Source organism: Danio aesculapii, chromosome 16, assembly GCF_903798145.1.
Source record: "Danio aesculapii chromosome 16, fDanAes4.1, whole genome shotgun sequence".
In the NCBI taxonomy this organism is placed as follows: Eukaryota; Metazoa; Chordata; class Actinopteri; order Cypriniformes; family Danionidae; genus Danio; species Danio aesculapii.
The window spans coordinates 3,374,099-3,397,977 of NC_079450.1; the positions used below are offsets into that span (position 1 = coordinate 3,374,099).

General features: G+C 36.0%; 1 protein-coding gene across 1 annotated transcript in view; it reads right to left on the reverse strand.

Annotated features, from left to right (window-relative positions):
• Positions 1–2,356: 2,356 nt before the first annotated feature.
• The window catches only part of trip13 (thyroid hormone receptor interactor 13), a 29,267-nt gene continuing 7,744 nt past the window's right edge, over positions 2,357–23,879 (reverse strand). The window contains exons 5-14 of the mRNA XM_056475408.1: positions 22,619–22,674; positions 18,627–18,717; positions 18,414–18,486; positions 15,754–15,817; positions 15,594–15,680; positions 13,302–13,408; positions 10,918–11,071; positions 4,568–4,680; positions 4,419–4,488; positions 2,357–2,770 (exon numbers count right to left, since the gene is read on the reverse strand). Of these exons, the coding sequence (XP_056331383.1) occupies positions 2,675–2,770; positions 4,419–4,488; positions 4,568–4,680; positions 10,918–11,071; positions 13,302–13,408; positions 15,594–15,680; positions 15,754–15,817; positions 18,414–18,486; positions 18,627–18,717; positions 22,619–22,674 (911 nt within the window). The 3' untranslated portion in view covers positions 2,357–2,674. The remainder of the gene's footprint in view (positions 2,771–4,418; positions 4,489–4,567; positions 4,681–10,917; positions 11,072–13,301; positions 13,409–15,593; positions 15,681–15,753; positions 15,818–18,413; positions 18,487–18,626; positions 18,718–22,618; positions 22,675–23,879) is intronic.

Below are 23,879 nucleotides of genomic sequence, written 5' to 3' on the forward strand. Positions count from 1 at the left end.
GAAAAGAAAAAGGAAAAGAAAAAAAGAAAACAAAATAAAGAGAAAAAAGAAAAAGAAAAAAGAAAAGAAAAATGAAAAGAAAAAGAAAAGAATAAGAAAAAAGAAGAAAAAAAGAAAAGAAAAAAAGAAAAAGAATTTAAAAAAAAGAAAGTAAAAAAATAAGAAGAAAATGGAAAAAGAAAAGCAAAAAGAAAAAGAGAAAAAAGAAAAGAAAAAGAAGAAAAAAGAAAACAAAAAATGACAAGAAAAAGAATAAAAGAAAAAGAAAGTAAAAATTAAAGAAGAAAATGGAAAAAGAAAAGAAAAGCAAAAAGAAGAAAAAGAAAAGAAAAAAGAAAAAGAGAAATAAGAAAAGAAAAAGAAGAAAAAAGAAAGAAAAGAAAAAGGAAAAGAAGAAAAAGAAAAAAGAAAAAATTAAGAAAAGAAGAAAAAATTAAGAAAAGAAGAAAAAAGAAAAGAAAGAATGAAAAGAAAAAGGAAAATGTTACCTATAAATAAAATAAATGAAAAAAATTAAATACACTGTATATACACACCTGACAAAAGACTTGTGACCTATCTAAGTTTTAGGGGCAGCAAATAATAACTGGACTTCTCGTTGATCATTTGGTATCAGAAGTGGCTTAAAGGCAAAGGCCTCTAGATTATGTTTATTTGAGCACAATAAAATATGATCATGTCTTGATTTATAATGATTTGATTAGGACAGTAAGGTCTGACTTTGCTTAGACAGAAGTCTTGTCACTGAACCTTCAGTAATGTCCAGTATAGAATATGTGGTCATGCTGCAGTGGAAACAGAATGAATATTGTGTCTGACTCCATCATGAGCTTGGAGGACTGCATCCATACATCTCTGCAATGACTCAAATCACTGATTAATAAAGTCATCTGGAATGACAAAGAAAGCCTTCTTGCAGGACTCCCAGAGTTCATCAAGAGTCTTTGGATTCATCTTCAACGCCTCCTCCATCTTACCTTAGACATGCTCAATAATGTTCATGTCTGGTGACTGGGTTGGCCAATCCTGGAGCACCTTGACCTTCTTTGCTTTTAGAAACTTTGATGTGGAGGCTGAAGTATGAGAAGGAGCGTTATCCTGCTAAGGAAATTTCTGTTTGAGCAAATAAACTCTTTAAATGTTTACTCTATTTTTTGGTATTTTTCAGATACCATGATGCGCATTGAAAAATACAACATTACACTATTACAAGAGTACAGATGCAAAACTCAGTTTCTGAAAAAAATGGAGTAAAAAAATGGTGGTTTTCTATTTTTGAAAATCAACTCTTCATTTATATATACAAAATACACAAAACTGATGCAGTTTTAACCAAAATTAAAAGCAAAACAGAAGATTTATAATATAAAAACTAACTAAAACTATAATATTCAATCCGTTATCTCTGTAAATTAGACTTAACAACCTATATTAACAAATCTAGATTTGCTGTGTCTTACAGCAGGGTTATTATATACTAAAATTAAAAGTAAAATTATTATTTAAAAACTAAATTAAGCTGAATTCAATGTTTTTATTTCAGGATGTTGCCTTGATGTTAAAACATTCAATTAAACTCAATATTTAATAATAATGTGCACATAAACAATTTAAAAAACAAATCAATAAAAAAAAACACTAAATGACTACATTTTCACACAAATTTAAATTAAATAGAAAATATAAAAATTAAAACATCAAATATTAATTAAAACATATAACATCACAATGATAAAAAAGAAAGCAATGTAATTAGATTTTTACATCTTGTATATTACATATATGGTATAATATTTCATAATTCATTCATTTTCCGTCGGTTTAATCCCTTTGTTTATCAGGGGTCGCCACAGCTGAATGAACCGCCAACTATTCCAGCATATGTTTTCCTCATATGTTTTTATGCCCTTCCAGCCGCAACCCAGTACTGGGAAACACCCATACACATTCATTCACACACACACACTCATACACTACGGCCATTTTACTTCATCAATTCCCCTATAGAGCATGTGTTTGGACTGTGGGGGAAACCGGAGCACCCGGAGGAAACCCACACCAACATGGGGAGAACATGCAAACTCCACACAGAAATGCCAACTGACCCAGCCGAAACTCGAACCAGCGACCTTCTTGATGTGAAAACTGCTATAATGTTTCACTGCTATAATAGTCGTGGAAATTGTGCACTGGGCATTTAATTATATTAATTACATATTATGATGTATCTTACAGTAGCACCATTAGGCCACCTACTGGTAGCAATGTCTGAATTAGATCAAAGTAAAACATTGTAAGTCTGACTATGAAAATAATCCAAAAAGAGCCACTGAAGAAAAGAAAGTGTTTTCCCTTGATTTTAATCAGGTTATTTAAATATATACACACATATAAAACCCTAAACATAAAAAGAACATTGCTTGATATGCAAACAGCAGTGCATTTGCCAAAGTCAGACACTGAAACTGCAGCTCATGAATAGTGAACTGACAAAAGTCTCCTAGAAAACAACAGTGTGATGTGGATAAGTGCTGTTTTGATGTGAAATAAAACAGCACTGGTTTGTTAGTATAGCAGAAACAGGTGAACGGTGGTGAACGGACCAGAAATACTGAGGAAAAAACTGAACAAGAAACAGTTCGGATGCAACAGCAGAACATCAGTGTGATTTAGCTCAGACACAGTTGATCAAACTCGCCTGTTCCTGCCTCTGTTTGTCCACAGCGCGCTCCATCGCTGTCAGAAAACCCTTCAGCGTCATTGTAGAGGTCTGGAGGAGGAGGAGGAGGGAGAGGAGAAGAAAAATGAAAAAGACGAAAAATAAGAAAAAAGGAGAAGAAAAAGAAAAGGACAGAGAAAGAAAAAATGAAAAGAAAGAAGAAACAGAAGAAAAAGAAAAGAAGAAAAATAATAAGAAGAAAAAGAAGGAAAAGGAGAAGAAAAAGAAAAAAAAGAAATGAAAAAGAAAAGAAAAAGAAAAAATGAAAAGAAGAAAAATAATAAGTAGAAGAAAAAGATGAAAAAGGAAAAGAAGAAAAAGAAAAGAAGAAACAGGAAAAGACGAGGAGAAGAAAAAGAAAAGAAAATGAAAAAAGAAGAAAAAATTAAAAGAAAGAAAGAAAAAAGAAAAAGAAAAAAGAAAAAGAAAGAAAGAAAAAAGAAAAAGAAAGAAGAAAAAGAAAAGAAAGAAAAAGAAAAGAAAAAGAAAAGTAAGAAAAAGAAAAGAAAAAAAGACAAAGAAAAAAAAAGAAGAAAGAAGAAAAGAAAAAGAAAAAATTAAATAAAGAAGAAAAAGAAGAAAAAGGAAAGAAAAAAAGAAGCAAACGAAAAGAAAGAAGTAAAGAAAAAATGAAAAGAAAAAGAAAAAAGAAAAAAAAGAAAAGAAAAGAAAAAGGAAAAAGAAAAAATGAAAAGAAAAAGAAAAAGAAAAAAAGCAAAAGGAAAAGAAGAGGAGAAGAAAAAGAAAAGAAAATGAAAAAAGAAGAAAGAAAAAAATGAAAAGAAAAGAAAAAGGAAAGGGAAAAGAAAAAGAAGAAAAAGAAGAAAAAGAAAAATTAAAAGGAAAAGGAAAAGAAGAAAAAGAAAAAGAAGAAAAAGAAAAGAGAAAATGAAAAGAAAAAGAAAAAAAGAAGAAAAAGAAAAAGAAGAAAAAGAAAAGAGAAAATGAAAAGAAAAAGAAAAAAAGAAGAAAAAGAAAAGAGAAAATGAAAAGAAAAAGAAAAAAAGAAGAAAAAGAAAAAGGAAAAGAAGAAAAAGAAAAGAGAAAATGAAAAGAAAAAGAAAAAAAGAAGAAAAAGAAAAAGAAGAAAAAGAAAAGAGAAAATGAAAAGAAAAAGAAAAAAAGAAGAAAAAGAAAAAGAAGAAAAAGAAAAGAGAAAATGAAAAGAAAAAGAAAAAAAGAAGAAAAAGAAAAAGGAAAAGAAGAAAAAGAAAAGAGAAAATGAAAAGAAAAAGAAAAAAAGAAGAAAAAGAAAAAGAAAAGAAAAGAAAAAGAAAAAGGAAAAGAAGAAAAAGAAAAGAAAAAAGAAAAAGAAGAAAAAAGAAGAAAAGGAAGAAAAAGAAAAGTAGAAAAAGGAAAGGAAAAGAAGAAAAAGGAGAAGAAAAAAATGTAAAGAAAGAACAAAAAGAAAAAAGAAAAAAAAGAAAAGAAAAGAAAAAGGAAAAGAAAAGAAGAAAAAGAAAAATCAGGAGAAGAAGAAATTAAAAGAAAGAACATAAAGGAAAAAGAAAAGAAAATGAGAAAATGAAAGAAGAAAGAAGAAAAAAAAGAAGAAAAAGGAAGAGAAGAAAAATAAACAAAGAAAAATAATAATAAGGAGAAGAAGACGCATCGCGTGTGGTTTGGACACAGTGTTATGTCAGCATCACTTTAATTCATGGTATAATCACATGACATTGAGCAATGAAAGACCAAATACCTTTCCATAGAGCGCATGAGCCAGAAATGGGATTTTCCTCAAGGCTCTTCCACTGAGTCCTACACTCCTCCTGTCCAGAAAGAGAAACGTGTGAAGACATCCGTTCTCAGAGATGTTCATTATGGTTTGTGTCTCCATCAAACACTCACTGAGAGATGTTCATCAGGCATAAGCTCAGGCGGGTCACGTCACTCTCCATGAAGTTCATGGTTTCCAGTTCCTCCAGGCTCACCAGCTGCTGTCTGGGGTAGATGATTTGACGCTGCAGGGAAACAGGCAGCACTGTTTTATTGAGCTAAAGGTCGAGGAATATTTAACAGTTCCTTTTAAAAGTAATATATAACAATTTTGAGTTAACTAAATGCACCCTATCATACACTCGACACAATGTGATGCAAGCTTTTTTAGGTCTCCATTTCACATTCAGCGCCACGCCACGCGTCACGTTTAAATAGCAACTGCATTTGCACCCATTGCACCCCATTGTTTGTTTTATTCTTGCCCTAATAAAAATTTATTTGTTGAGCAACTCATCTTCTGTTGTCATTAATATTTTAATAAACTTTAAAAGGTAAAGCTGTCCGAGATATGAACAAAAGTAAGTGATGTATCAAAGTTTGATAAAAAAAATCTTGAACGGTTCTAAAAATCCTTATAATCATTAAAATAATTAATAAAAAATAATAAAAATAATTAGTTTAAAAATATTGAGTGATATTATGATAGGACGTAGTTCCGGAAACTTCCTACTTCTCCGTTTATCTGTCTGATTTTACGGTCAGTTTCTTTTGAGCGCCCCCTGTCGTTTTAAAGAATATCACAACGGTGAATGCGGCGAGTATAAAAGCCTCGTCCGTTTCACCAGGTGCACACCCATCAGCGAAGGTGCGCGATGTGGCGCCAGGCGAAAGTATAAATCCAGCTAAAGACGCGGAGGAGAAAACTCGATCTGCAGACACGCCCTTGTGTCTGGATCTAGAAGTATCGCTTTAACAGCCGAGAGGAGAGGAAAAGCTACCTCACGGCAGTAGATCAAGAGTTTACTTTATTTTAGGGGGCTTTGCTGTACCTTCAGTGTCAGTGAAAGACTGTCCAGCAAACACACATGCAGTAAACTGTGCAGAGTTTCTGTGTTAAGTAGTTGGAGCGTTTTAATTACTCGCGCTCGCTTCCCTCGCCATAGTAAGCTAACGTTACCGCAATATAGCGCATATGAGATAAATGACGTCAGTACGTAATAACCGGTTACGATCTATTACTGAACCGATACCGAATTGTCCGCGTCTGCATGGCGGAGCACAGAAGAAACAAATCATTTTGACACCCCTAGTTGTTAATAAACAGTTGTAGTTAAATAAATCAATTGCGCTCAACCGTGCGACAGAACTCGGATAAGCTCGGAGGAAACAAACCTTGAAAGAATAAATTACGTGGTTGTTTTCAGCTACAGGCTTCAGCCACTGTTTAAACTTGTCTTTCTCCAAGCAGGAGTACGCAAACTTACATTTTACCATTTGCCATCTGTGTCGCTACATGAGAGCATCACACCACCTTCCCGCGTTTATCGCAAATTAAGTGACATCACCTGGATGGAGGAGCTTGGCCGTACACGCTCCGACCTGAACCAATCGTGTGGATCGAGCACACCGTTGTTAATATTAGGAGGAAAATAAACATATTTATGCTTTTTTTGGAGTTAAACACTTTGGACAACGCTTAAACGAAATTCAAGACCTCGTGAAAAACAGGATTAAGACTTTTTAATACCTTTTAAGGGCCTTCATTTGCTCATAATTGATAATCAACTTTTATTGCTTTTTAAGACCCCGTGGACACCCTGTGTTTTACAGATCCTTCTGAAGCTGAAGTCAAAATTATAAGCCCCCCAACCCCAACCCCCCCACATTTCTGTGTTATGGAAAGCAGATTTTTTTTCAGCACATTTATAATCATAATAGTTTTAATAACTGATTTCTTTTATCTTTGCCATGATTACAGTACATAGTATTTGACTAGATATTCTTCAAGACACTAGCATTCAGCTTAAAGTGACATTTAAAGGCTTAACTAGGTTAATTAGGGTAAAGTTAGGGTAATTAGGTAAGTCATTGTATAACAGTGGTTTGTTCTGGAGACAATCCAAAACTAATATTGCTTTGGGGGGCGAATAATATTGACCTTAAAATGTCTTTAAAACAATTAAAAACTGCTTTTATTCTAGCCGAAATAAAACAAATAAGTTTAAGTTAAATTTCTCCAGAAGAAAACATATTATAGCAAATACTGTGAAAAATACTTTTGTCTCTGGTATCATTTTTTTACAGCAAATTAACAAACTAAGGCCGCAAATTTTAAGAAAAGACAGCAAAATCAGACATTTTAGGCCACAAAATTCATTAAATCCAGGATGGACTGTATTTTTTGCCAATTGAAATTGACATTAGTCTATAGCTGACCAATTAAAAGCTGATCTAAATTTGGGTCCAAAATGTGCATACACATTAGTATGCTCATTACACATACAGGGATGTGCAGCAGCACAAAAATATCTTTAAATATTAAAACGGCGGAACTGAAAGAAATGTAAAGTCACACCTCAGGCTAATTTTTGTTTTTGTTTTGATGTGCCACGTTAAAGTCATCATTAACCCAAAAACCTTCACTTGCTCCAAACTTCTTTGACTTTGTTTTTCTTGAACACCAAAGAGGCTAATTTGCCGAAAAATGGAAACCTGTAACCACTGACTTCCATAGAATGCTTTTCCTACTAAGTCAATGGTTACAGGAAAATGTAACCATTGGAAAATGTAATTTGTGGAAAATGTTTGACTTACAAGGGCACACTGTTCCATTGTGTTTGGCAATGTGAGCACTTGCAATTCTTTTGGAAAGGAATAATTGGAGAAATCTCTAAAACTATTGGTAAAGAAATCCCTGTTTGCCCTAAAATCTGTATTCTTGGTCTTTTCCCACGTGCCTTATCACTGAAACCATATGAACAGAAGTTTATAAATCTGTGCCTACTGCATGCAAAGCGCCTGATTGCCATTCACTGGAAAAGTATTCATGGTCCATCTTTGTCACTCTGGATAAAGGAAATGTCTTCGTGTATAGCAATGGAAAGGTTGACTTACTCAATCAAACAAAAATTGCACATATTCTACAAGATTTGGGACTTGTTCCTTCATTTTTTAAATGAAGGTGGACTGACCATTAGTAATCCCAAACAATGTGACTGTGTTAATGTGCACTGTGTTTGTAACGACTAGCTTTATTATATTTTTCACTTCCATTAGAATGTATGTGTTGAAATGTCAAGGTCTAAATGGTATTTTTTAATATTTATAAATTTTTTTTTTCTTCTTTAAAGGTGCAGTATGTAGGTTTGACACCCAGTGGTTGAACTAGGTATTGCACTCCTGGATCAAAACACACTCAAGCGCAGGTTGCCAGATTGAGGACCAACAAGGCTGATTTAAATAGTTTTTTAACTAAAAGCAACGGCACCCGATAGAAGGAATATTCTCCATATTAAAGAGAGTTTTTGTCCTAACCAACACCTCGAATTGATATATTAGAAATGGGTTCTATTTCTAACAACAGAAAACTGACAATGATCACCTCAGGTAAACCTCATGTGCTTTATTCAGTGTTAAATGCTAATAATGTGAGTTTGAAGCCATTTTACATCACATTTATTGCCATATACTGAAAGCAGCAGCAGATAGTTCACCTCAGATCTGGAAAATAAAATAAACCATTAAAAATTTAGCTTTAGAGTTGTGACAGTGCAAACCAACACATATCAGTAATTCAGCATCTACATTTAATAATGTTAAAGAGGTTTAATAGCTATTCAGTAGATTATAAATCTTACAAATTCGTGAGTGAGTGCATATTCTGAGCTTCTGAATGGCTGTATTTACATTTCTGTCGTGTTTCGTCTGGTGCAAACAGCCAAATTGCTCATCACTGCGTATCTCATCATGAAGCGTGTTGTTAGGACACGGGGTTACAATGTAACCTGCTCACCTAATGTTTACACCCCTGTAATATTTATATCATTTGCTTATTAATAACCTCATGTGAATCTGAATCTGCATCTCATTTCAGAGTCTGCTACTGTCCACCCGAGGTCGCATTTTGGTCATGGAGGCATGCTTTGAGAGCCTTTCTGAATGAATGAGTTTTTCCACCAAGGCAACCCGGGGTGCTGAAATATATTGGCATTGGGCGGGTTATAAAAACCAAAACAAAGACAGCCGTTCCGGCATGAAAAACAGATTTTCAAAGCAGAATATCTGACTTCAGAATGTTCACTGAGCATGTTTCTGACATATCTGCAAACATATTATGGTGTTTTTATGCTTTAGAAGAGTCAAAAACTTACATACAGCACCTTTAATGTTCAACAGAAGTAAAAAAACGCATAAAGGTTTGGAACGGATTAAGATACATTTTTGGGTTAACTATCCCTTTAAAAACCTGTCAACCAATGAGACCGGTACTTTGTTCACATGCTTTGAGCTGCTGAAGTTACATTAAAACACCACTTCATGGCATTCAAGCACTGTCCTGCCAAGCACACAGGAATTACCAGCTAATTCGTGCAACTTTCGATTTTTAAAAGGAGGCGTGCTGTACAGGTGTGTGGTACATTCCCTTTCCGTAAAGAATCTGTCATTGTAAATTTGTTTCGGGACTGTTTTGCGTCTTGTTAATGTTTTTTCTAAGATGTACATTTGTTTCGTCCTTGGTAAAATAGTTTTTCCTCTGTAATTGTGTTTTATGATAGGTAAAAATGTAAATTTGTCTCAAGCTTTGTAAAAGTGTTTCACACTTCAGCTACTAAATACGACCTCCAAAGACTACGTCGAATAGTTCGGACTGCTGAGCGAATCACTGGTACAACCCTTCCTACTCCCCAAGAACTGTACTTATCCAGAGCGAGCAGAAGGGCTGCCAAAATCACTCTGGACCCCTCACACCCAGCACACTGCCTCTTTGAATTGTTACCTTCTGGTCGACGCTACAGAGCACTGCGCACCAGAACAGCCCGACACAGAAACAGTTTCTTCCCTCAGGCAATCCATCTCATGAACACTTGATGATAATAATTGTGGAACCAACATCACTACTTGCTATACACTTTTATACACATATACACTTATTTAACAACACACTTTACATACCAATTTGCACATAACAGCTGCACATATAATGTTGTATATAGTAAAAAACATGTACATACACTTGTCAATCTGTATATTTGCACTCACTACTTACTTCTATTATTTTTTTAAATATATTTATTATCTGTTTTTTGTCCTGTCTCTGTTATCCTGTTGCACTGTAGAAGCTCTGCCACCAAAACAAATTCCTCGTACGTGTGAACATATCTGGCAATAAAGCTCTTTCTGATTCTGATTCTGGCTTTGTAATGTTGTTTTGCCCTTCCCGGCCACCGTACTATACACATCAACTAAAGTTTCAAATATGATATGGTAGTGGACCACCCCTTTAATTTCACTTCATTTTCTATCATTTCATCTTAATTCATTATTCATCTTTTAACTTTTTACCGTAAACTTTTGAGCAGGTGTTTGTGTGAGGGTGACTACTACTATGAGTGTCAGGAGCATAAAGATGCGCAGCACCACCTAGTAGTTCACCATGTCACAAAGTGAATTTTACACATTCACCAATGAAAAATCACTCGGCCGTGAATGCCCAAAGATTACTCAAAAAAATCCTGGAGATAAGTACCAGAGTCATGGTGTTCACGAGGCTTTACTTAACAAGCTACTTGAAAAAGTAATCTGATTACAAAACTCGGGGCGGTGCCGTGGCGCAGTGGGTAGCGCTGTCGCCTAACAGCAAGAAGGTCGCTGGTTCAAGCCTCGGCTGGGTCAGTTGGCATTTCTGTGTGGAGTTTGCATGTTCTCCCCTTGTTGGCGTGGGTTTCCTCCGGGTGCTCCGGTTTCAACGCAAACACATGTGCTATAGGGCAGTGTTTCCCAACCCTGTTCCTGGAGGCACACCAACAGTACATATTTTGGATGTCTCCCTTTACTGACCCTTCAGGTGTTGGAGTCTCTTCTGATGTTATGATAAGGTGATTCAGGTGTGTTTGATTAGGGAGAGGTTGAAAATGTGTACTGTTGGTGTGCCTTCAGGAACAGGGTTGGGAAACACTGCTATAGGGGAATTGGGTAAGCTAAATTGTCCGCAGTGTATGTGTATAAATGAGAGCGTATGGGTGTTTCCCAGTGATGGGTTGCAGCTGGAAGGGTATCCGCTGTGTAAAACATATGCTGGATAAGTTGGCGGTTCATTCCGCTGTGGTATCCCCTTATAAATAAAGGGACTAAGCCGAAAAGAAAATGAATGAATGATTACAAATCTCATGCTACTTGTAATTCATTACTCCAACACTGGTGGTGCCATAAAAATGAAGGTGTTTAACAGTTAATGGACACAAACACACACACACACTCACCTTCATGAGCTCCTCCAGACTGGACAGATAGATGTTGAATATGGCTTTGGCGCTCGGTGGGCCGATGTACTGCTTTATGTCAGCTCTGTCCACAAACGCCAGATCAATCTTTTCTGTGACGTTGGATGTCGTGAGGATGACCACATTTGGGTGGCTGAATCAGGAAAACAGCAGAACATTAAACCGGCATCATTTTAACTAACATAAGATGACAATTCAACCGGCCTGTTATATTAGAGGGAAGGATTTAAAGATGAAATTTGTCCAAAAATGTTGAAAGTTTATTGTGTTTGAATAAGAGCGGTGAAATAATTAATCGCAATTAATGTCATTCAAAGTAAAAGCTTACATATTATTTTTTGTGTATATATACTGTATATACAATCTATATAGTGCATATACAGTGGTCAACATTTGAAGTGAATCAACATATGAAGTGAATCAACATTTGAAGTGAATCAACATTTGAAGTGAATCAAAAAGTTTTTCCAAATTTGTCCGAAAACAAGAATAAGTGTTGTTCAATAGTTTCACGACAAATTTGATGAAAGGTTTTAGTCCACTTTAAATCAACCCTCCCGTTTTTCCCGGGATTCTCCTGTTTATTACAGTTCTATCCCGATATCATCCCGTAAAAGTATTTTCAATTCAATTCAATTCAATTCAATTCACCATTATTTGTATAGCGCTTATACAATGTAGATTGTGTCAAAGCAGCTTCACATAAAAGGTCATAGTAAATAGGAACAGTGTAGTTCAGTTTTCAGTGTTTCAGTTCAGTTCAGTGTGGATTAATAATCACTACTGAGAGTCCAAACACTGAAGAGCAAATCCAACGATGCGCAGCTTTATAGATCCCGAACCATGCAAGCTAGTGGCAACAGCGGAGAGGGAAAAAAACTTCACTAAATGGCAAAAGTGAAGAAAAAAAAAAAAATTCCTGTATTTCTCCCGTATTTTCAGTCTTTCTCCGAGCCTCCCTATGCGCAACCCATACCGCCAAACCACCAGGGGCCGCCCCTTGCTCCTAAATGCGAGTCTGTTCTGTGCTTTCGCTTTGTTTAGGCATGAAAACACTGTGAAATAAATATAAAAACAACAGGATTCCCTTTCCTTTTCATTACAGGTGCCGTCTCCCCTTCATATGCAATCATCAAATCAGTCATGTAGCGGTCAGCTGAAGCGCTCCATAGGGATAAATAGATGCTGTTTCCCAAACGGATTCTGTACACGTGATTTGAAGCGGAGTGAAAGTCTGGGTTTTGGTGTGTGTTTAAACAGACATATACACATTAATCATAATAATATCTAAACATGTTGATCTTGGTGGGGTTTTTTTTCCAAACACAACTAATTTCGTCCTAAATGAGCATAAGAGAGGAAAGCAATCGAGTGCTTTCATTATAATGTTAGATCTGTGCATTTTAAAGTGACACCTGTTATTTAATGTAATCAAAAGAAAAAAATCTAAATAAATAAGAGCTTCATTCGTTGCTCTTTAATCAAAATGTGTAAGTTATACAGTGAAGATTAATGAGATTTGATAGCTTGATTCTATTTCATTATAATAGCCATTAATTTGAACTGTTTGCTAATGTATTTGCTGATAATGTATACCATTTAATTTTAATAATAATAATAAAACATATTACTGACCATTAAACTGTTTATTTACAATGAAACAGCTCCAAATGAACATATTTAGTAATCCATATTTAGTAAGGGGGGGGGGGGGGGGGTTTATTGCGGTGGGCATATCCCTTATACATATACATATATATATATATATATATATATATATATATATATATATATATATATATATATATATATATATATATATATATACACACACACACACGCACACAAATTAAACATGTAAATCCCTAATACATATACATTTTTACACAAACTTTTATTTTTACTTTTATGCATGTTTGTATTTATATGGGTGTAATAAATATACACAACACACAAATATTTATTATGTGAATGCAAACTTTTATTTTGGATTTGATTAACTGCAAGTAATTGTTTGACAGCACTAATTTTAATGAAATATTTAAAAAAAAAACACTTAATCACATTAAAGAAGCACTAAGCAATTTTTACCAAATTATGTTAATATTTGAAAGGACCAAAACAAACACCATAACCCAAATCCATAACCCAATAGGACTCTGCACCTTTTTTGATATCTCAGCTATCATTTCTAGACACGCCCCTTACTGCTGATTGGCTGCAATTGTCAAACGAGTTTTTTCCACTCTTGCATACTGCATATTTAAAAGCAGGAACATGCATTTAGTAAACAGTGATTCTGATTTCATGCAGACCTTTGTAGATGAAAGTGAGAGGTGAGGCACAGATCAAGAGAAACTGACCGTTTGATCTGGTCGAGTTGGGTCAGGACAGAATTGACCACCCTAATAGCGTCAGACGGCTCCGTTCCTGCCTGAGCAGCACTTCGGGCCGCTGTGAGACTCTCCACCTGACAAACACACAGTAAAATAATTAAACAAACCACACAGCTTACGTATTTTGTGCTTCACAGGTGCTTTCTGTTTATTTACGGTTGTGAATTGCATTATGGGATGTTGATCTCTGCTCTGTCCACTTTTGATGTTGAAAATTCAACTCCACAGTTTAACAAAGTGACTTTAATTGACATTTTAGTAGTTTAAAATAATATAAGAAATGATATATAGCGAAATAAGTCTGTAAAAAAACAGAAAAGGGGCTGCAGTTTATTACAAGGTGTTTGTAGTGTAATACACAACACCAACTCAGACAATATAGCACTGCACACTATGACAATTGTTCATAAAAGTCACTTTTTTTTACTTTTCAAGGTTAAAAAAAGTTGTCTGAAAGAAGATCAAGATCCCATAACGCAATTTAAAAGAATAAATAAAGGGGAAAATAACATATAAAAACATGAATCACAAAATACAGACATTATTTTACAGTCTAATTATCACTAAATGTGTAAAAACAAAGTCAGAAACTGAAATTTAGCGCAACAAAGCAAACATTTAATGTTCTCACCATATCTGCCAACATTTGACTTTGAAAGTGTGTGTGTGGGGGGTGGGGGGTGGAGTTTGGATGGTTATGCACCAGGTTTTAGGCAGCCTGCGATCGGACATTACACCAATGTTGGGTTTTATATACTGTACCATAAAGCTGAGTAGCTGGGGGTTAAATTCCGGGAGTTTCCGGAAGATAGAACAAAACGGGATATGGGTCTGAAATACGGGAGACTCCCGGGAAAAACAGGAGTGTTGGCAGGTATGGTTCTCACACAATTCATTAAATTGTATAAAGAATTATTCCAAAAAATGTTTAGTTTTTTGTAATTGAGTAATATTACAATTACTGTATTGTGTTTAAAACATGCAATATAATGGATAGCTAATGAATAATTTAATTATTTATTTGAATAGTTGAAAAGTGAAATGTAATACCTGTTTCTTATTTGACATGTACAATAAATAGTTACAACATGGTAAAACATCAAAATGATAAAAAAAGAGAGAAATTCAAAAACCTCTCTACATAAACTCAGTCAGCAAAATCATATTTATATTCTAGAGACGCTGGTGTACATTTTTGTTTTATGAGATAATCTCTTGTTTTCTATAGTAAACTTGTATATTTTGGGAATTTTCTTTTTTCAGGAATTTGTTTACTTTTATTTATATTCGGATGCAAATTTTGCCTTAGAGTTAAGTTATATGTCTATATATATATATATATATATATATATATATATATATATATATATATATATATATATATATATATATATATATATATATATATATTATATTTTATAATATAATATAATATAATTATATTATATATATATATATATATATATATATATAAAAAATGAAAGTGAAAGAAAAAATAGGAATATAAAAGTTATTAATAATATTAAAGGATATCAGTTTCACTGTAAATATTGCACTGGAATTATTTAAATCAACTGTATGTCAGTAAGACTGATTATTCATTCATACATTCATTTTCCTTCAGTTTAGTCCCTTTACTCATCAGAGGTCGCCACAGCTGAATGAACCACCAATTTATCCAGTATATGTTTTACACAGCAGATGCCCTTCCAGCTGCAACACAGTACTGGGAAACACCCATACACGCTCACATTCCCACATCAATCATACACTACGGCCAATTTAGTTTATTCAATTCCCATATAGCACATGTGTTTGGACTGTGGGGGAAACTGGAGCACCTGGAGGAAACCCACACCAACACGGGGAGAACATGCAAACTTAACACTGAAATGCCAACTGACCCAGCCGAGGCTCAAACCAGTGATCTTCTTGCTGTGAGGCCAGTGCTGACCACTGCGCCACCACGTTGTCCAAGACTGATTATTATTCGGATTAAATTACGATCAAATTACCATTCATAAGAGTATTTGATTCAGTTGTTTTACCAGGATTATTTATGGAGTTTTAGGAGACCAACTGTTAAGTGCACAAAACCATCTATATGCAACCATCAAATTAGGCAAGACTCAGCAGCTTGTCAGGAAACAAACAACCTTTAACTGCTTTAAGTGGTTTGCTGAGCAAAAGTGAGCCAGTGCAACAAGACAAACGATAAACCACTTTCAAAGAAACATGGAAGATGTCAAATAAGAGAACCTCGTCTATTAGGACGAACACCAGGGCGTCTTTATCATCAATGAGCTCCTGAATCTTCTGGAACATCTTTGTCACCAGTTTTCCACTCTGTAAAACAATCACACATGTTCATGACCTCTCAGATACTGATCTGTAGAAGGTGCAATGCATGCAGCTTTACCTCCGAGAACCATTTGGAGAAGAGACTGTGGCTGTTGATCTCCACAAACTGGCTGTGCGCATACCTAAAACAAACAGTGAACAGTGCTAAATAAAGGGGTTAATACAGGTTATGCCTTGGTTTACTTCAATTTAAGGAAGTAGACCCTCAGAATCTAAGATCTTCCTCAATTTCCAGTTTGGTTTTATAGAAAACAGGGAAACGCAAAAACAAACTCTCTAGTTGTTTCAAACCTGCTTGAGATTTTCTTTCTTCTGTCGAACAAAAGAAAGAAGATATACTGAATAATGCTGTAAAAAAAAAAAGCCATCGACTTTTATAGGATTTTATATTCCTACTATGGATGTCAGTAGCTACTTTTTTTACAATACAAACTATCCTATTTAACATAACACATTGATGTGATTCATTAAGTGGCTGTAGGTGGATTTTTGACTGCTTAAAATTATAAAAATATTATAGACTGCATACACATTTGTGAAGTTTATTTATAAACTAATTTCGAGAGGATCACGTGCTTATGATAGCTTGCAGACGGCCCCATATTATTCAATTTATGATTCACCAATCAGACGATTCCTAAGCCACTATAAATACCCTCAGTTCCATATGACAGCCATCTTCGTTTTGAAGAATCCCCCCTTCCACCCATACTCCTGCTCCTATCCTAGATGGGTGGCATGGTGGCCCAGTGGTTAGCACTGTTGCCTCACAGCAAGAACGTCACTGGTTTTAGTCCTTACCAAGCCAGCCAACATTTCTGTGCGGAGTTTACATGTTCTCCCAGTGCTCACGTGGGTTTTCCCCCAGGTTCTCCGGTTTCCTCCCACCGTCCAAAAAAACATTCAACTTAAGTTAATTGACTAATCCAAATCAGGAAGCTAGACATGCTCCTAGCAAGTAGTTATCTCTTAAGAGCAATCACAATCTGTTCATTAGCTACTACAGTAGAGGAGTTCTCGAGATCTACCTGAGCTCAAACTCCCCTCTCGCCTTGCAAACGGGAGGGAGCCATAGGCTCAAGGATCATATGTGCACAGGGCGCTCTCACGGGACAACATGCCAAACAAGCTTTATAATCAATCATCAGCTAAGTGTGATCTCTTGAAATAGTGTTTACATGACTCTTTATAGTGATATAAATATTGTGGTTATATATAGTCAGACCTGGAGCAAGCTGAACTACCGCTCTAGGGTGCTCGTAAGGATGATCACGCCGCCCTCAACCCAAAAGTGACCCATTAGCAAAGTGTGGACCGTTGGGGGGGCGGGGTGTCGAGGACGTCCACTCTCTATTCTGCCGCCCTAGGCATGGATATAACTGCTGAGGACGCGGGTGGCGAGGGAGGTGTCGCGGACGCTGCCCTCTCTATGGATGCGCCAGCCCTGTATATAGTATTTTATGTTTTGTATAAAATTATGAATAATATATGTAATCGGGCATTCAATTACTTTTAAAATGATATGCTTAATTATAAATGGAGAGCACAGAGAAAATATGCATGTTTATACTTGTTTTTTCCTCATTAATAAATGTATTTTTACTGCTGTACCTTGCATATTTGTATTTATATACTTTCCTGTGATGCTGTACACCCCAACATGTGCTAGTTTTTTAATAATATCATTTATCTTATTATTCATTCATTTTCTTTTCAGCTTAGTCCCTTTATTAATCCGGGGTCGCCACAGCAGAATGAACCGCTAACTTATCCAGCATATGTTTTACGCAGCGGGTGCGCTTCTAGCCGCAACCCAACATCGGGAAACACCCATACACTCCGGCATTCACAAACATACATGGCCAATTTAGCATAATCAATTCACCTATACCACATGTGTTTGGAGATGTGATCGTTTTGGAAAGGGCTTCTGCCAAAAATGCCGAATCAAAACTTTTCTAAATCCTGAATCAATATCAGAGTTACTTTTGTACACTGGAGGGAAGTGAAGTTATGCAGTTCAAAACCACTATCTGAAGTATGACACCATGGCTGAAGTATTACGTTTAGACAGGTGTGTTTTAAAACTATTTTAATCACGCAAAGCTTGTGTAGATTGTGTTCATGTTTATGAATGAATGAGGTGTTTTTTAGCCACTGAAAACATCCGGCGAAAGATGAACTATTTTTAAGTTCATGGGGTATCTTTTACAGCATGATAAATAGGCCTAAGCATTCGTTTAGAATGCATGAGGATCAGCGAGCACAATTGAAAATGAAAAGTCACTCGTTGTCTTGATATTGTATATTATATTGTATATATGATATTGCCTAGGCTGGTTTAAGCTGGATTTTTCAGCAGAGAATAAATAAATAAAAAAAAAAAAAAACAAAGTGCGTGCCTCCATGGAGTTTTCTAACTGGTGAATGACATGATGTAGTGTTATATAAGGTTGTCTATCGTCATCTATTCGGTGTGCGTTCATGACTTAAGGAGGTGTAGCTTTGGACGGCAGGAGAGGGATGTAAAATTTCTAAGCTAATATGCTAACGCTAGCATTCCGGCAGATCACCTACTCCACCTTTAAATTAATTTTTTTCAATTGACAAACCTTTAATGATTTCAAGGACTCGTGGGAACGCTGTAAACAGACACAGGATGATCAGCAGCTGTTTATTTTTTGTTTATTTTTTTTAATTTGATGAAAGATGCCACACCTGTCAGACAGTCTGATGGAGAGTTTCTGGGCAAGTCCTTTACAGAGAGACGTCTTCCCTGTGCCAGGTGGCCCTGAGGGTTTATGACACACACACACACACACACACACACACACACACACACACACACACACACACAGCAACTGTATAAACATGGCATGGGTTCAATGAAGAGAGATTGCTGAACTTGCAAACAAGCTCTTATTGTCTTACCGTGAAGCAACACGACACGATTCCAGGCGATCAAATTGCTGTCCACATTTTTGTCAGAGAAGAAAATTGTTGTGGAAACGTAATCCAAGAGCTGAAGACAATAAGGTCACGTGATGGGATGCCAACACACAAAGATGAGTGGTAATAACGCAATGGTAGAAATGAAAGGCGCACAAATAAATACTGTATCTGGGTCAAATATGAGACATCATCACATTTTGTTCAACAACATCAAATTGAATTAATATTCAAGTACAATTTAGGCTAGTGCTGGGCAAAGATTAATCACATCCAAAATAAAAGTTTGTTTTGACATTATGCGTGTGTGTGTGTGTGTTATATTTATTATGTACTGTATACGTGATACAGACACATACATAGAATCAAAACTATACAAAACAATTTTGTAACATAGATATTTAATTATTTATATACAAGTTGTATCATATACATATGTAACGGAGGCCAGCTAGTAAGTGCTGTGCAGGTAAACCTTTCCTCTGACCTCTAAAAGCTGCTCTAGCAACAGACTCTAGAGGCCATGGTCTTTAACCTCCTTATTAGAGCAACCGACTCCCATGCGGAAGGTTGCCGGTTCAATCCCAGCTCGGAGCAGGTTGGGTGGTGTAGGACTGGTGGGATTACATATGCATGGCTGTGTGTATTTATATAGACATAATAAATATACACAGTACATACACACTTAAACTGTCAAAACAAGCTTTAATTGTGAAGATTTAAGCTTTGCCCGGCACCATTTTAAACAATATTTTCACGCGTAGTTATAAAAACATAATAAACAAGTGGTCATAACAGGTTTTATTATGTTTTATATGTTGAAACAAATGGGTAAACCTAGAAGTACACTTGACTGAATCATTTGATGACATATTGAATGGATCCAGAATATTAATTAACTCTCATCTGAAATAATTATTCCTTGTCATTATGCATCACACCACTTAGGTCGCATTTACACTGCACTGTTCAAGTGAATCAATTCCGATTTGTTTCTCCCATGTGGCACAGATCAGATATGGCCCATGTACCTGTAAGCAGGAACAAATCACATGGAGTCCGATTTACTCAAATCAGATTCAGGTCTTGTTCATGTGTGGAAATTTATCCGATATGAATCGGATCTGTGCCCTCGTGTCTGCAGTGTAAGCAGGTAGATCGGATTTTCACCTGTCAATGCGAGTCGCGCGTCATTAAAAACCATATCGAATGACGTCAAGTCTGATACTTTCATTTCAGAACAGAATTCAGCAGAATCCCAAACCTTAAATCTCATACACGAGGACTTAAACAGCTTTTATATTGTCATATAGCACAGGTATTCAAGCATGTAAATGAGAGCGAGAGAGCCCAATGTCCGCCACGTAACCAATATAAATTAGCTAATAAAAAACTAGTGCATACATCACGCCATGGACATTACATTAAGATGCCTAAGGGTTTAAAAAAAGGTCTATATAATCAAAAGAAGATGGACAAATGAGAACCTTTCTGTCATAAACTATAGTAAAACAGCAAGTTAAAAGCTGCAAACAGATTACATACAGGAATAGAGAAGAGCGCTCTTTAATTATCAGCTGTTAGTCAGCGCCCGCTCTTTTTTTCCCTGGTCATTAGTAATGGGTCATTCTTGAACGATTCCTTCATTTTGACTCGGGAACTACGAGTCCTCTCAGGGAGTGATTCGTTCATCCGAGCATGCGCAGACTGCACACATTTGTGCAGGTGGTATTGTTGATTTCAAGTCTTTTGAGTCGTTCATCGCGGAAAGGCAGAAGTCAATCATTTGCGTTTAGAGCCGGAAAGAGAATTGATCCGTTCACCTCTCAAGTCCTCTATCAGGTTTGAGTCATTAGTTCATCACGGGCCAATCATATGCATTTAGAGCTGGAAAGAGATTTGATCCGTTCACCTCTCGAGTCCTCGGTCTGAAGTTGCGGTCACACTGGGCTTTTCTCCCCATAAACTTCCATTCATACGATTCATACGCACGCGAATGTGTCAGACCGGAAATGCAGGGTCATGCGTCAAGTTTCGCAGGTTGCTGCGGTGCAAAGTTCAAGCTTGATGAACTCTGACCTGCGAAATCCCATCGCTTGACTGCGTGAGACCAATCGAGGATTAAAACCTGACCTCTCTGGACAGAAATTAAAATAGGGAGCAATCGCTGGCTTTTTTAAATGTCTAATTATCTTGTTTAATCCCGCCCCTTTTCACACACACAAACTCTAAGCGTATGAACGAAAGTCTATGGGAGGAAAAGCCCAGTGTGACTGCTGCTTAAAGCTGTCGTCACCCTGGGCTTTGTGTGTGCGAAATTCTGTCATACGGCGATGTGAAAAGGGGCGGGATTAAACAAGATGATTAGACATTTAAAAAAGCGAGCGATTGGTCCATGTTTTAATTTCTGTCCAGAGAGGTCATGTTTTAATCCTCGATTGGTCTCACGCAGTCAAGTGATGCGATTTCGCAGGTCAGAGTTTACCAAGCTTGAACTTTACACCGCAGCGACCTGCGAAACTTGACGCATGACCTTGCGTTTCCGGTCTGACGCATTTGCATGCGTATGAATGGAAGTCTATGGGAGGAAAAGCCCAGTGTGACCGCAGCTTAATTCGTCCATCATGTGAAAGACAGAAGCCAATCGTATGCATTTAGAGCCGGAAAGAGATTTGATCCGTTCACCTTTCGAGTCCTCAGGTTTGAGTCATTCTATCACGTGATGAACGAACGACTCAAGAACCAGAAGACTCGAATCATCATGGCTCCTATCGGCTCAGACTGTGTACATTGGTTAAGATTATATGTGACTGTCAGTGTAACGTGAACGAACCACTGACATTTGAAGACATGAAGAGGTGAGCTGAGCAAAGAGACAAAAATACCTTCATTGACAAAAGAGCAGGTAAACACTGAATGATTATTTTCTCCTTCTTGTAGTAAACTATTTATGACTTATTTGTCGTGTGATCAACCTTTTGGGCTCGTTGTAGATGTGTTTGGAAGCAATTCGTAACATTTTAATAATATTTTGGCAAATTGAACCAAATGAACAAAATGACTCAAAAAAAAGATTCGTTCATCTTGATGAACGTGACTCAACGAATCGAGTCAGTAAAATGGTCCGAACTTCCCATCACTACTGGTCATTGCGCCTTTGCCATGTGCTGTGCAGACGATCGGAGTCACTTTTAAAAGATGATGTAAGCAGGTCATCAAAAAAATCAGACACAGTCACAAAATCGGAATTGATCATCAAGATCTGCAGTGTAAATGCAGCCTCAGTTTCAGGAGCAAAGAGTTTTTAGCATTCCAACTAGAAAAACAAATCTAATTTAATATGATATTTTATACATTTTAATGAGTAAAGAATTACAGTACACAATACAGGTCAGAAGAATAAGTATAATTATTTTGCATGTTATGTATATTTGTTATGCTTAATGAAGACTGAACAGTCAGCCATATTTCAACCTTTTATCTTAATAAATGTTATGTAAAACAGTAAAGACACCTCATTTGAGTTTAACATGCTTTGTATGTTTATAAAATCACTTGGGTAGATTTTATGCATTTTGACATCTTGTATTTGACCCATAAACTGCAAAAAAAAAAAATATTTTCTTACTTAGAGTTTTTGTCTTGTTTCAAGTCCAAACATAGAAGTAAATAATACGTCAAAATGAAGTGAGTTTTGCCTTAAAACAAGCAAAATAATCTGCCAATAAGCAAAATAAGCTTGTTTTTGCTTTGAAATAAGATTATTTTGCTTGTTTTTGGGGAAAGCTCACTTCATTTTGACTCATTATTACTGACAAAAAGACAATATCTTTTTGCTTGTCTAGAAAATTTGTCTTGATTTAAGAACTGTTAGATATTTGGACTAGAAACTAGACAAAATATCCAAGTAAGAAAAGCAGTATTTTTGCAGTGGATGTAAAATTAGCTTTAAAATGGCTGTGAATATGTCTTACTTGTGTTTTGATGCCTTCTTCATAAATCAAGCTTTCCCAAACGCCATGAAATTCAACTGTAAGAAATGAAGATGATGTTATAGTAATCCTTATAGTAAATCCTCATTTAGTCCTTTAGGTCATAAATAAGCCGCCTTCACTAAATTCCTCAAACCTATTTTGTATGAAGAATCAACCTCATCTTAATCACAAACACTCTTTGACATAGCACTTCTTTAGCTCCGGTGCTCCAGTCCTCTAAATCCGCCACTCTCTGTTCGGCCTCCTCCAATCTACCCATCGCGTCCTTCAGATCTGTGGCGATTTCATCCAGTTTAAGGTTGATATCCGCTCTGAAGTTTGTCAAGTCAGTTTTCATTTCTGTAAGAAGCGTCTCGTGAAAGTTGTTTAACTCCGTCTTCACATCCGATCGGATAGCTTTAATTTCAGCGTATATAGCACCGATACACGCTTGAGAGGAATCTTCGGCCTCGTGTTCACCAGCGGTGCTTTCGTTTTCCGTCGTTTGTTTCCCTTGTTTCTCGGGTTTTTGAGGTAATTTACTTTTAGCCTTTCGTTGCTTATCCCCCTCCATGTTTGTTCGTTAATTTCAACAAGTATATCTGGTTAAATTCGGGGAGTATAATATGTCTGTCTGGGAGCTCTCAATCTACGCTGCCACTCGTTCCAACGCCATACCGGAAGTCCCACAAACACTCTTTAAATGTGCAGTATTACATCAGTGTTTACTCAGTGGACAACACTCCTTTCTCACTACAGTAAAGGGGGAATTTTATAATGATAACAGTGTTTAGCAAGACAGTATTCATAAAAGATAAAGCAGCAGATTCTTATTGTATGTGTGTGTGCTTGGGATGTAAAAATTATTTATAGCTGGCGGATCAAAATTTTATTGATTATAATTTTATTTTATAGGTCAAGCGCTGTACCCTAAATGTGTTCAGCCTTCATGAAAATAGAAAATTATTAATTTTTTCTAACATTGAAGTCATTTTAGAAGAAGTCACCAAACTTTAAGATGAAGAAAAAGCAAAATTCCCTCTGTTAAAATGGTGCTCAGGTCATTTTTGACCAGTAAGTCAACATGGGCCTCATGTATCAATGCTGCATACGCACAAAAACTTTGCGTACGCCAGATTTCATGCTAACGTTTGGATTTACTAACGATGAAATTAACATGAGAATGTGCGTTGATCTGCGCCAACTTCATGTCTGGCGTCCGTGCATTTCTTGTGTGTGTTTGTTTTATTTCCATTTGCGA